The following is a 13,797-nucleotide window of genomic DNA, read 5'->3' as shown; positions in this document are numbered from 1 at the left end:
AATATGGATTAGTTTTACGATCTCTTTATGAACTTTTTGAAGCATCAAAGTGGTAGTTGCTTAGCTGTCAATGGAGGGACAGAAACTCAGATTTCATCAGAAAGATCTTCATTTGTGTTCTGAAGATGAACGAAAGTCTTACAGGTTTGGAACGACATGAGGGTGATTATTAATGACAGAATTTTCATTTTTGGGTGAACTCTGACACCGGTGTGGCTAATAAAACTATAGGGTTTCTGAATTCTACATAGCCCCTTTAACAGTAAATAAGCTATTAAATAACATATAAGTTGGAGGTCTATAGAGACAGAGCGCAACGCGTCATAATCTGAAGACCACGCCCACCAAGGGGGAAAACAAACCAACTGTCTCCATTGACTTTGCATTGCGAGAGGCTGCCTCCTTGTCATTTCTTGCTTCTAACAAAAGACAGAATAATGCCTAAAAGCTGCTATGTGACAAGGTGTACAGCAAACAAGCTAAGAAACCCAGAAAAAAGTTTTCATAAGCTGTCGACCCCAAAAAACGAGCGTTTGAGGACATAAAAGTGGATACAGGCTGGAACGAATGGGTAAATTGTGGGATCCTGACACTCCAGCCCGATCTCACAGGAAAACGTAAAAATTCTACGAAGTGGCTTATTCGTACGAATTCATACGACCTGACTCGTACGAATTAGTAAGATTTTTGCAAAATCGTACATATTTTACGAATTGGCCAATTCGTATGAATTCATACGAATGACCTACCCCTGACCCCGCCCCTAAACCTACCCATCACGTGGGTTTAGACAAATGTACGAGTGAGGTCGTACGAATTAGCCAACTTTTTATCATTCGTACGAATTCGTAGCCTACGAATTGGTCGTGAGATAGCCACTCAGTATGCACTAAAAATACACTACGTGTGCAGTAAGTTAAACATTTGGTCACTGGTGAGCCAAATATCCAAATGTCAGTTTTATATATTATATTTCTGTAAGATAAACTATCCTGTGTTGCCGATTACGGTCTCCTCCAGCGGACGTACGTTAGTTCTCAGAGTAATGAGACACGTGACGCTCTGTCTCAACTGCCTGTATCCACTTTTATGTCCTAAACACTCGTTTTTTGGGGTCGAGAGCTAATAAAAACTTATTTCTGGGTTTTTTAGCTTGTTTGCTGTACACCTTGTCACACAGCAGCTTTTAGGCATTTTTCTGTCTTTTGTTAGAAGCAAGGAATGACAAGGAGGCAGCCTCTCGCAATGCAAAGTCAATTAGCCGCGTTTCCACTGTCGGGCCAGGGCCGGGCCGTGCTAGTGCGTGCCAGGGCCAGTCGCGTTTCCACAGTCACTTCCGGGGCTTGATCGGGGTTTACTTGGGGCCAACGGCCAGGATTTCTGGCCCGTCGAATACCTTGGGCCAGAGCGGGCCAGCTCGGGCTAGAGGAGTGGTTACGAACAGAGGCGGAGTTTACCTGAGTCGGGAGACGGCAGCGCCGGATGATTCTGTCAGCATTAAAGACTTTTAAAATAATTTAACTCGCGTTCATGTTTGAATGCCTTCTGTTTGTGATGCAAAAGACTATGCGCACTAACCATTACCATAGTAAACATGGTAAACGCTTGAAGATACGCATAGTAAAAAAACATAGTGAACGCTTGAAGAAATCAGACCAATCATAAAGGCTATCACAATCATGTTTTTATTTTATCTGTCAGTAGCCTCGTCTCTTTATACCGGACTATCATACAATAAAGCAACTTTTTTTTCGGGAGCTTCCTCTGTTTCTCTGACGGAAAATATCTGTATGGGAGTCGAGAGAGTGCTGCTAAAGCTCCTCAGGTCGTATTTTTGGTGGCATATATTTGTAGAAATTATCATTCTTTCTAAATGTGATGTAAATATGTCCTTTAACTACCAGATAAACAGTAACAGACGCGACTGAAGAAGTAAGTGTGTCCTCTTTCTTTTGTGAAATAGACCTAACGGTAATTTATTTCTGAGTGACTAATGTGCAATTTTGACATAAATTAATTCATTATGATCAATGTATCACTTTTTATTGTAAACCTGTGGTAAAACATCGATGCTTGGGTTTTAAATATTCAAGTAAACAACAAAAATGCCAGCAAACGGCCGCTTTTATCATGTTTGTTTCCAACGCTGTTTCCAGTGATTTCTGATTAGTTTTCTGATAAAACTTACATTTGTTGGTGAATGGGTTAGTGTGACGTTGTTCCAGAGAGGCGTGTTACGGGCGTGTTTTAGTGAAGCGCTGTGGAGCTTCTGGCCCGACAGTGGAAACGCAGGCCCGGTGCTATTAGCCCGGCACGGCCCGTTTAAAGCCCTGGCCCGGCCCTGGCCCGACAGTGGAAACGCGGCTAATATTGTGTTGCGGTTGGTTTGTTTTCCCCCTGGGTGTGGGCGTGGCCTAAATACGCTCTGTCTCTATACTGTTATTTATTAGTGCTGCCAGTTATCAGAAATGATTCAAATTAAACCTATCCTACTGATCATTTGTAGAAACCAGCTTCAAATTAAGCTGGTTTGGTGTGGTCTTCCCATCTACCACCTACCATGTTCTAAAACGCAGATCGAGCTGGTCATGCTGGTTGACAAGCGGGTCTAACTGGTTTTTCCAGGTGCACTCGAATATCACAGAACAGTTCGGGTTTCCTCCTCCCTACAGTACAGATGGACCAATAACAAAACACACCTGACCTCCCGCTGGATCTCGCGATCGAGGCTTTAGAAAAGCCATTGAGCGCGTCTATAAATTTGGTCATTTCGATGGGACAGCCCGCAGCATCACGCAGCATCACGCAACAATGAGTGACACAGCCATTTCTTTCGCCAAGGACTTTTTAGCTGGTGGAATCGCCGCCGCGATCTCTGAGACTGCTGTTGCGCCCATAGAAAGAGTCAAGCTGCTCCTTCAGGTACGCTTTATAACGAAGTAGCCTACTGTATCTACATTACCATATACACACGAAATATGTAGGCTATTTCATTCTAAATTAGGAAAAATTATCTTTTGCACACATTTGTCCATCTTGGTTAATAGGCTATTCATTTATGAATAGGGCTTGTCCATTATAAGATCATGTTCTTAATGATATACTACATAACTTTATCTTTATAATAGGCCGATAATAAAAATATATTCGACCAATGATGATTCTGAAATATGATTCGCCTGGACTGGAGGCAAAACTGTTGCTATGCACGCGCATCTGACACAAACCGCGCGCTATATTGCAGTGCTGTTGTTCATGTTTGGATATTTCAGCAAGCAGTTTGCTTTGTGTATAATCAGATTAACGGCATTAAGTTAAAGTGAACTTTATCATTCAACATGCATTGTGCTTGTGCATTGTAGACGATTTCTTGAATTCTTGAATTCAGTTAAACTACTTTTGTGAAAATAGAAAGGTATGCTATATTATCTAAATATTTTTTCCATAAAGTATTAATGATTAAAATGTTTTATTTTAGTAAGTAGCCTAGATACATAATCTGTCAATCAGGTGACTATTCACATTCTTGGTATTTTTCCAAGCTATGAACAAATTATTTTCTCAGTAACATAAAATCTGCTTTTTGAAAAAAAAAAAAACATGTAATGCTGAGTTTGGCTAATAGAATACGTACTTGATTAAGGGTTTTATGTAAGGTTCTTTTTGTGTTTTGGGAATTGACAATGTTTTCTTCACATTGTCAAATTCCAAATATTCCCCTTAATATAGAATGCCCATATACCTCATTTCAGAGGCGACCAAAATTGCAATAATAAATAAATCGGAAGCTCAGAGCTATAGAAATGCATCTTTATATTTATAAATAGGCTAAAACTTAATATTGCGAGTATATAGGCTACATATTATGAGTAGGCCTACGTTGGTATGATTCCCACTCTGCTACAATGTCAGTGAGCAGCAGCGTCACACAACAAAACAGATTATAATCAGCACAATCTACAACACGACTTGCTCAGTTTCCACTGGTGTAAGGTCTTTCAAGCGCACAACCTCTATGTAATTCAACTCTCGGTTTGACCTGCATTGGGGCGTTGCTCCCATGCTAATGAAAACGATCTAAAAATCATCATTTTGGAGTAGAAAAGTTACAAACTGGTATTGAAATATTTTGTAAACTGACTGACAACTTCGTCAACAAGATCGTGCAGACAATTAGAATTCTTTAAATGATGTGCTGATATTTAATTGTTATCATTTTCTTACAGATCCAGCATGCCAGCAAGCAAATCGCAGTAGACAAACAATACAAAGGTATTGTAGACTGTTTAGTACGTATTCCCAAGGAGCAGGGCTTCCTGTCCTTCTGGAGAGGCAACTCGGCCAATGTCATTAGGTACTTCCTAACACAGGCTCTCAACTTTGCTTTCAAGGATAAGTATAAGAAGATTTTCCTGGATGGCGTTGACAGCCGTACTCAGTTTTGGAGGTACTTCGCTGGTAACCTGGCGTCTGGTGGAGCTGCTGGAGCCACGTCTCTGTGCCTCGTCTACCCGCTCGACTTTGCCAGAACCCGCTTGGCTGCTGATGTCGGGAAGACTTGTGCGGAGAGAGAATTCACAGGCCTTGCAAACTGTTTAGGAAAGATCTTCAAGTCTGATGGTGTGAAGGGCTTGTATCACGGCTTCAACGTGTCTGTGCAAGGCATCATCATCTATAGGGCGGCGTACTTCGGCATCTATGACACTGCTAAAGGTATCTTTTCAAGACTAGAATCTGCCACCATCAGGGGCTTAGCTATAGGGCGGCTTAGCTATTTACTCGAATTATAATTATAATTTTTCATTTGAGAATGTCTTTACATTTTTATTTGATTTATTATTGCTCTTTCATGCACAGATATGCAAAGATAGGTGCATTTATTAAGCAACCACAATTGCAAATAATGTAGTCGAGACACATGTTTGGAGGCTTGTTACCAGTTTAAAATAACGGAAATGTCAAATGAAAAAAAACATTTTCAGTGTAAAAAACCAATGGGCCAATGGTAACACTTTATTTTACAGTGTCATTGTCAGTGTTACATGTTGTTACTATAGTAATAACTATAAACTAAGCATAATTACATGCAACTAACCCTAAACCAAACCAAACCCTAATCCTAACCCTGTAGTAAGTACATGTAGTTAATTAATACACCTTAAAATAAAGTGTAACCGTTTATTTTAAAGTGTCCTTGTTACAGTGTAGTTAAACATTTAAGTACTGAGTAATATTAATTAACTACATGTGCTTAGGGTTAGGAATAGGGTTTGGTTTAGGATTGGTTGAATGAAATTATACATCATTTATAGTTATTACTTCAGTAATTACATGTAACATGTGTAACAAGGACATTTTAAAATAAAGCTTTACCTTGCAGTGTTTATTATAAAGGATTTATCCATGCACATCATTATTTTTTTCAAACAATTCATGTGACCTTATTATCATTACTCAAATTTGAGTATTTCCCCCTCCCTCTTGCAGCGACGTCTCTTTTCTTCTATGATATTTACTGTCTCGAGGGCGGGGCAACCTGTCACTCACATGAGATCTACCAAATCAAAATAAAAAATTTGTTTATTATGTCCTCAAACCAGGAGCCTCCAACATTTGCAAAACAAAGCGTAAAGAGGGCGGCACACTGAACGACAAGCACCACGTCTTTAGAATATGAGTAGATTGTTTTCTATGTGTGTGCACTACTGGTGGCTGTTTAAAGTCCCCCACCACACCCATGTACTGGCTGATGAGGGCCCCAAGAGCCAGCATATTCTAGGACAAAAAACAAACAAACAAATAAAATAAATACATAAATAATTACTTTGGGCCCTAATAAAAAATTATCTTTTGGAAAACAATGGGGCCCTTCACACTTTCAGTTCTTGGGCCCTTCAGCTCTACACTTAGGGCCGTACCCACCATAGAGGTCCCTGAGGTCCAGACCTCGGTATATAATAAAGATTGTGAAATAATTGCCTAAATTAACTCTACTTTAGGGCTGTTATATGTAGATAACCGACCTCCTCATCTGAGCTGTCAGCAGTCTGTCACCACTCGTCAATGTCAAAATGATGACCAATCAAATTAAAGATTTGTTCACAGAAGCTGAGCGCGAATTCCAGCGCGATGAAACATTTCATATCTGTTTCACGATAGAAATGTAATCAGTGATGTGATCAGTGATGCAAACTAATACAATTTTGTTTAATTTAGCCATTTTGAGTTAAGAATATAATTTATGTGATTCATTTAATTTAATTTGTAACGGTCAATGCGATGAGACAATAAATAAATTAGTAATATTGTACCACTTAAGAATGAAAGCTATAACATGCAACATGTAACATTATGTTGATCTTTTTCTGCTTTAGCCAAAAATATAATACTTTAATGTTTTCAGACTAAAACACTTCATGTGAGATCCTTCACACCGTGTCCAAACCGAGCATGATGCATCATCACACATTCTTAATAATCCGCCTTTCCACACTGCACTGAAAAAATTATTCGTTGAAATGAATCAATTTTTTTTATCGTAAGTGGTTGCATTCAATTGATTTTACCTACATTTAAACAAATGCACTAACATTTATTAAGTTCAACTTAATGCATTTGTTTAAATGTAGGTAAAATCAATTGAATGCCACCACTTACGAATTTTTAAAAAATTAATTTCAACAAAGAATTTTTTTCAGTGTGAATCAGAGCAGTTATTGTTCAACACTTCTTCATGGGGTTGGGACAGATTTGTTGGGACAATCTTTTTTTTATTACTCCTGCTTCTGAAAATTGTTAGCTGTTGGTCTTATATTGTTAACCCTTATTGGGCAACGGCATCTATTTTGGTTTGTTTGAAGGATGTGTGTTTTACAGGCATGCTGCCCGACCCTCAGAACACTCATTTCGTGGTCAGCTGGATGATCGCTCACACAGTCACTATTGTCGCTGGGTTCATCTCGTATCCCTTCGACACGGTACGCCGTTGCATGATGATGCAGTCTGGACTTAAAGGAGGTAATATCCAAAAACTGTTTTCCTCACGTACGTTCCATCCAAAATCTGTGTTTGTTTGGTTATGTCTTTAATGTCATGAGTGTTTAATTCTTTTATTTCAGCTGATATAATGTACAGCGGCTCGCTGGACTGCTGGAGGAAGACTGCGCGGGATGAAGGCGTCAAGGCCTTCTTCAAGGGGGCCTGGTCTAATGTTCTCAGAAGCATGGGTGGATCCATCGTCCTGGTGCTGTACGACGAGCTCAAGAAGAACATGTAACACTTCACAGAGTTACACTGTTTGAAGAAAAAACATTCAAATCTGTGTATTATGTGAATTGCATGTGAACGCTTTACTCGTGAGGCTGGACTACATTCTTAAAAATAAAGGTTCTTTATTGGCATCTATGGTTCCATGAAGAACCTTAAACATCCATGGAACCTTTTTGTTGTTCACTGAAAGGTTCTTTAGAGAAACAACGATGGTTCTTCTATGGCATCACTGCAAAAAAAAAGAACTTGGATCCTTTATTTTAAGGGTATTGTTCTACTATAGTTATATGATACATGTGCAGATTTTCTTTTCTAAAATGCCTTAAATTATTTCCCTGACTTATCACTGGTCAATTTTGTCATTCAGATATCAAATACACTCAAAAAATAAAATAAAATAAATAAATAAATTGTAAGCCTTTTTTTCAAGATTTACACATTTCAAATAACTTCCATCAAATTGAATTGAATAATCTTTACATATTATTCTTATTTTGAATTAAGAATTTTGAATTGTATAAATCTTACATTTAAACATATTATTTTTTTATTTTTTTTTATGAATATGAATCACATAAACTAAAGGGTCCATTCCCTTGTTCCATTAAGATTTCTAAAACATTTTCTGGGCCCATAAGGATCTCAGGGGACTCCACTACACCGTCCCGTCTCCCCCTCAGCGAAGTCCTGCTCCCTTTGGTCTGTTTTTAATCTTGACTTGAATAAAGTCAACATTCTGAAGCTTCACCTGTTGTATAAGGTTGTTAATATGATCTGCCTTAAAAAATAACCTGTTTGGAACACTTATTTTAGTTTTAATTTTAGTTCTGAATTAACTATTTTTATTAGTTATAATTTTAGTTTTCATGTTAATTTGAGTAATATTTTTTTAGTAATTCAGTTATGTGCTTTTTGTTTGTCACAGTTATTGACCCAATAACGGCCCTAGAATTATTTTATGAGTAAATATCTCTGAAGTATATTTCCATTAATATTTCATTTTTAGCACACCAGGGTGACTAGTAACATGAAATTGTCTAGCTATGACTTCTTGTTACACAGGTGTATAAATATGAGGAAACACAAAGGCCAAATTCCCTTAATCATCCAACACAATGAGTAAAACCAAAGAATATATTTTTGATGTGCAGCAAAATATTGTTGAGCATCACAAAACAGAAAGTAGCTGTAAGAAAATAACTAAAGCATTGAAAAGTGAAAGGTCCAATCAACTAAAGATGCTACGAATCTGCCAGGAAGAGGACGTGTGTGTATATTGTCTAAATGCACGGCGAGGAGGAGAGTTTGAGTGTTTGAGAGTTGCAGAGATTAGTTGAGTCTTGGGATCAGAAAGCTAAAAAATAAAATAAAATAAAAATAAATTTTAAAAAAACCTACATCGCCACATGTTGTTTTGGAGGTTTTCAAGGAAAATCCTCCTCGCTCCTCCAAAAACAAACTCCAGCATATTCAGTTGTCAGACACGACTAGAACTTCAAAAGACACCGCATTTTATGTTCAGATGAAACTAAAAAAAGAGCTTTTTGGCAGCAAACACACCAGATGGGTTTAGTGCAAACAGGGATGAAGAGTACCCCATGCTCGCGGTTAAATACTGCTGGATCTTTAATGTTATGGGCCTATTTTTTTGCTGGAGGTCCTGGACATCTTCTTCAGAAACATGTAATCTTGGATTCTAGCAAATACCAAGAGATAAAAAATCTACAACTGACGGCCTCTGCTAGAAATCTTATAATGGGCCGTGGTTGGATCTTCATCAGAACAACGATCCAAAACAAACATCAAAATCAACACAAAATGTGTCCCTGAGCACAAAATGAAGCTTCTGTCATGAGTCATGACCATCCCGTCCCTGACCTGAAGCCTATAGAAAATGAGTGGGTGAACTGAAGAGAAGAAGTGCCAACATGGATCTGGAATCTGAAGGATCTGGAGAGATGTTGGTCATAATTACTGGCACCCTTTTATTAAAAACTTTTTGCAACCTCCTTTTGCCAAGATAACAGCTCTGAGTCTTCTCCTATAATGCCTGATGAGTTTGGAGAACACCTGACAAGAGATCACAGATCACTTCATGTTATTTATTTGCACCCTACACAAAGCGGGCCTCATGCTGAAGAGTTTGAGAATCACTGGCATACACAATTTGAAACAGTTTTGTTATATGTATAAATTTGTTTATAATTCGTTTTCGTTTATAAAGCCTTTAACCCTGGTTAAAGTTTAGCAACATAGTGGTGTTGTGCCAACAATGCATATTACTCTTTGAAAAGTTTGACATGCTTTAAAAACATAGTAGGCAATATATGCAGTATTTCAATGTGTTAGGCACTATCACTTTTTACAACACATTGTTCCAAAGCAACTTTAATGGAAATATATATATTTTTTTATCCAGGGAATAAAAACAGTGTGGGATCAAATTTTTAATATTCTCCACTTGAAGACAGCACAGCCTCCAGTTGACACATATTTAATGCAAATATAGGTACAGACATACACATGTTAATTTGAGCAGATACAATCCAGACACATAGGTGACCAGTGTAGACATGATGATACTGGACTAATGCGACCACATCTTCTGGACCTGCTCAGAGCTCCTGAGGCTTCTGGGTTTTAAAAGAGCTGTGCTTTATTAATGGAGATAATGGGTCATCCATCTAAAAGTTGTTTACGGTAGTCCACCATTGAAGTTATGACAGATACATAAATGTCTTCAAAATGACAATTACTGTCAAATATGACGCCCAATAAGTGAATCATCAATGTGTCATAAAACCAAAGAGTTGATGACTTCCATAAAATTACTATGGAAGTCAATGAGGCTGTTTGGTTACCAACATTCTTCAAAATATCTTCTTTTGTGTTCAACAGAAGAAAGAAGCTCATACAGGTTTGGAACAACTTGAGGATGAGTAAATGATAACAGCATTTTCATTTTTTGGATGAACTATCCCTTTAATTCTTTGGTAATTTTTTGTGTGCAATCAGCTATGATGTTTCTGATTTCTCACCAGAGTAGCAAAATCTGAGTTTATGCACAAGACATAATGTATATTCAGCTGGGCATTAAATAAAACCCCAAATAAACCAAAAATAAGCTCAAAAGAACATTATAGTGCATTTAATTTTTATTTATTTTTTAACTATCCGCTAAATATAAGTCAGACAAATGAAATTGTGCATCTAAATATTCAATGCTGATTAAATATTTTATACTGAGTAACTGAGCTAGTATAATTTACTCTGTCTGAATCATTCTTAAGCAACTAGACAGTGAACATTTGCCATCAGAACAACGAGAAGTATCAGGACAGGTGTGACAGTTCTTCCAGCACTATTGTTCACATCAAGCGATGTTCCTCCACCTGATGATAGGAGAGAACGATTATTAGAGTGTTATTAAAGAGGGCCAAATATGCTGTTTTACATGTTCAACTTTCTTTAGTGTGTAATGTTGCTGTTTCTGCAAAGTTACAAAGTCCCTCCAGCGGGAGTTATTCTCTCTATGAACTCCCTGAAACGCCTCAGTTGTGGGAACAAACATGTCACAATATTCTTCTTCTAAATAATTCCCACCCAAGGCATACGCAAAATATGTGAAAACATTCAAGCATGAAAACCTATTCTAGTAGAGCCCAAACATCTAAATCAAGACTTTGTACAAATGTATTGTGACAGCGTTTTAATTCTACATAAAATGTAAAAAAACATTATCCGATTGTTTCCATTGTTACTCACTTTGGGTCAGAGTCGGCGACTTCACATTTACCCAGAACACACTGCGCTGCTGAGCTATGGTGGCCCTGAGGAAGTAGTGGGCAAATAAAATAAAGTGTTTTAAACCAAAAAAAGCATTCAAATATCACATTCTTCAACTCTCATCATTAGTAGGCCTACAGTCATGCAGTATCAGTTTGAGAGTGTAACTGTTCACTCTTACATGAAGAAGATGCTCTTTGCTGTAGCCGGTGGAGTCCAGGTATAGACGGTGGAGTTGTTTTTGATGTTGGTGTTGGCATGTGTGATGGCACCTTGCTGGTTTCCTGAACACTAAGGAACACAAGTGACATTCAGAAACTACAATTACCGAATCTATCGACCTTATTTTCAACACAAGAGTGGGAGCGGCCATTTGCAAATCGAATGTGTCTGGCTTCCGCTGTCATTCGCTTCCAGTTATTCATAGATGTACAAACAGCTCTTTATGCTGCTTGATATTGCAAACTGGTATTTCTTACCATATTATTTGAATGTATTGTCGTAACACACTGGTTTGTAGTGCAGATAGTTTTATCTTTACTGCACTTCGTTATTCTTCTACTTTTTTACATATAGGTATTATAGTCCCCAATGAATCGAAAGTCTCGCACATTCACAGAAAATAGTTTACTTCCGCGTTACAAAATACGGAGGATAACGGCTGTGATTTACTTATAGGTATATTATAACATAAATTGGTTATACCACCAAAACAAAGACGAGGAAGCATGTTTAAATCTTACAAAATGGTTAGATATGTGAAATCCCTCAGAAAAATCTTCCATGAATCGCAGTTTGCATGACATTAGAACATGGAAACTTTGATCATCATGGTCATTTTTGGGGTGCAGTGCAGTCTAATATTTCTAAATCATATCTAAATCATATTACGCTTCTATTGTACCACAATGTTTATACCCCAGATCGCACAGGCACAATGTCTGCTAAAGGGCGTTTCATCTGGAAAACATCTGTTGTGTACAAACATCTGATAAGCGTCTTAGAAAAAGAATAAACTAATAAATCATTAATATCTTAAAGACGTTTTCTAAATGTCTAATTTAACATCTGACAGGAAACAGAGACATATTGCAGGTGAGCAAAATACATTTTGCAGATGTAAATGCAGACATCAAATAGACGTCTCCATGATGTGTGTGTGTGTGTGTGTGTGTGTGTGTGTGTGTGTGTGTGTGTGTGTCAGATATAGCCCACAGAAAGCCTCACCTCTAAGAACTTTGTGTTGCTTGGAGGAGTCTGCCAGGTTCCTAATGCTTTAGTGTCGGATCCAGAGCGAGCCTCAAGGAGAACGCCACTATAGTCTAGACCTTTGATTACAACTGAATAACAACAAATTAATAAACAATTTCAATTGGAGATGCTATCACCACTTTAACCCCATTTTAGGTATTGATATGATATATCCCCTCCAGACATCACTTTTGGCCACTATTGTTTTTGTTTTCAATGACCCTACAAGTTTGATTAAACCAAAATATGAGGAAACTATTTTATATATATTTTAAATTTGAGGGAAGAACAAAACACCTGGTCTAACTCAACTAAACCTGGTTAAGGTATTTATCTGACAATAGTTTTTAGCAAATAAAAAATAGGCAAACTGCAGCCACAGGTTTTATTTTATAAAAAAGAATGCTTAGAAAAATAAAAATCTCACAGGAAAAAGCATACACTGACTACAGCATAATAATTTATTAATACTTTGTTGGTTCTCTATTGTTTCTGCATGTGTTACTATAGTTTCTTTGAATGTCAGCCTGCCCAAAATTATTATTTGGCATGTTTCATTGCATTATCAGTAAAAACAATAAAATAAAACAATTGACTCCAAGCACATCTACACAATATGCTTAAAAAAATCTTTGAAAAAGAAAAAGAGAAAAAAAAAATAGCATTTGAAAATAGGGTGAAGGCCACTACTGTACATGCCTAAGAAATTAAATAGCAGAATAACTTAAAAATGCAGTTACTATATTAACAGAAATTGGCCTGAGTGTTAAGAACTTCATGGTGACAAAGATGCAATAAAAAAAAACAAGGTAAAACAGAACCAAACCAAAGTCATCTCTGTTCATTTTTTCCCCTGATACATTTATGGACAATACACTTTTATTTCTTGATTGAGAGTTTTCCATGACATAAAACTTCTTGGTATTCCAAATATGGATGATTTACATGACAGTTTAGTGAGAACTTTGCATTCACTCGCGCAGATTTTGGAAGAAATCATGCATGTAGAATGTCAAGAGTTAATTAATAAAATGTTCTTCTAAAGACAGCAGTGAGCCGTCGTGTTTTCTCCAAATGGTCCTCACCTGTGATGGGTTGTCCAGGCTGTAGAGTGGCGCTGCTCGTCTGGATGGTGTATGGAGCAGGGTTCGGCTGGGGCAGTATTCCTCCATGCCTCGGCATCATATCCACACATGTTGAAGCTGGAGCCCCGGATGGAAAGGACAGAGCAGACGTCAAAACTTGAAGTATGACCACCCCGAAAAACACAGCGGCCATCGTTCCTGAAACAGCGTTTTTAACAGCTCATTTGAAATAATAACATCCAACACAAACAAATTCATACACACAGATACTTGCAGTGGACATTCGACTTTTGAAAGGCACTTTTGCTGAGTCACAATTGCATAAAAAATGGATCCTTCACGGCAACACGCCATGCTGCCCCTCCCATGCATAAAGTATTCACATGGGGTCAGGTGAGACAGATTC

At 37.7% G+C, this 13,797-nt stretch overlaps 2 protein-coding genes across 2 annotated transcripts; one reads left to right on the top strand and one right to left on the bottom strand.

The window, feature by feature from the left end:
* Nucleotides 1–2,669: 2,669 nt before the first annotated feature.
* Nucleotides 2,670–7,951, top strand: LOC309498678 (ADP/ATP translocase 3). The gene is made up of 4 exons (XM_082169522.1): nt 2,670–2,922; nt 4,227–4,713; nt 6,877–7,017; nt 7,119–7,951. Exons 1-4 carry the CDS (start codon nt 2,812–2,814, stop codon nt 7,274–7,276), a joined length of 897 nt encoding a protein of 298 aa, XP_082025648.1. The 5' UTR covers nt 2,670–2,811; the 3' UTR covers nt 7,277–7,951.
* Nucleotides 7,952–10,463: 2,512 nt separating this feature from the next.
* LOC309498275 (putative defense protein 3) lies at nt 10,464–13,696 on the bottom strand. The gene is made up of 5 exons (XM_082168882.1): nt 13,392–13,696; nt 12,283–12,395; nt 11,237–11,346; nt 11,035–11,099; nt 10,464–10,661 (listed from the first exon to the last, which is right to left on the bottom strand). Exons 1-5 carry the CDS (start codon nt 13,582–13,584, stop codon nt 10,555–10,557), a joined length of 588 nt encoding a protein of 195 aa, XP_082025008.1. The 5' UTR covers nt 13,585–13,696; the 3' UTR covers nt 10,464–10,554.
* Between the last annotated feature and the right edge of the window lie 101 nt (nt 13,697–13,797).

Source organism: Leuciscus leuciscus, assembly GCF_965113295.1.
Source record: "Leuciscus leuciscus genome assembly, chromosome: 5".
NCBI lineage: Eukaryota > Metazoa > Chordata > Actinopteri > Cypriniformes > Leuciscidae > Leuciscus > Leuciscus leuciscus.
The sequence above is the reverse complement of the archived record's forward strand: the minus strand, read 5'-3'. Positions and strand labels throughout refer to the sequence as shown.

Excerpts from the sequence above, each read along its gene's own strand:
- LOC309498678 (XM_082169522.1), top strand. The coding sequence starts at position 2,812 with ATGAGTGACACAGCCATTTCTTTCGCCAAGGACTTTTTAGCTGGTGGA. Across the intron at positions 2,923-4,226 it reads GAGTCAAGCTGCTCCTTCAG|ATCCAGCATGCCAGCAAGCA; the intron begins GTACGCTTTATA and ends ATTTTCTTACAG. Across the intron at positions 4,714-6,876 it reads CATCTATGACACTGCTAAAG|GCATGCTGCCCGACCCTCAG; the intron begins GTATCTTTTCAA and ends TGTGTTTTACAG.
- LOC309498275 (XM_082168882.1), bottom strand. The coding sequence starts at position 13,584 with ATGGCCGCTGTGTTTTTCGGGGTGGTCATACTTCAAGTTTTGACGTCT. Across the intron at positions 11,347-12,282 it reads GCAACACAAAGTTCTTAGAG|TGTTCAGGAAACCAGCAAGG; the intron begins GTGAGGCTTTCT and ends TGTGTTCCTTAG. Across the intron at positions 11,100-11,236 it reads GCAAAGAGCATCTTCTTCAT|GGCCACCATAGCTCAGCAGC; the intron begins GTAAGAGTGAAC and ends CTACTTCCTCAG.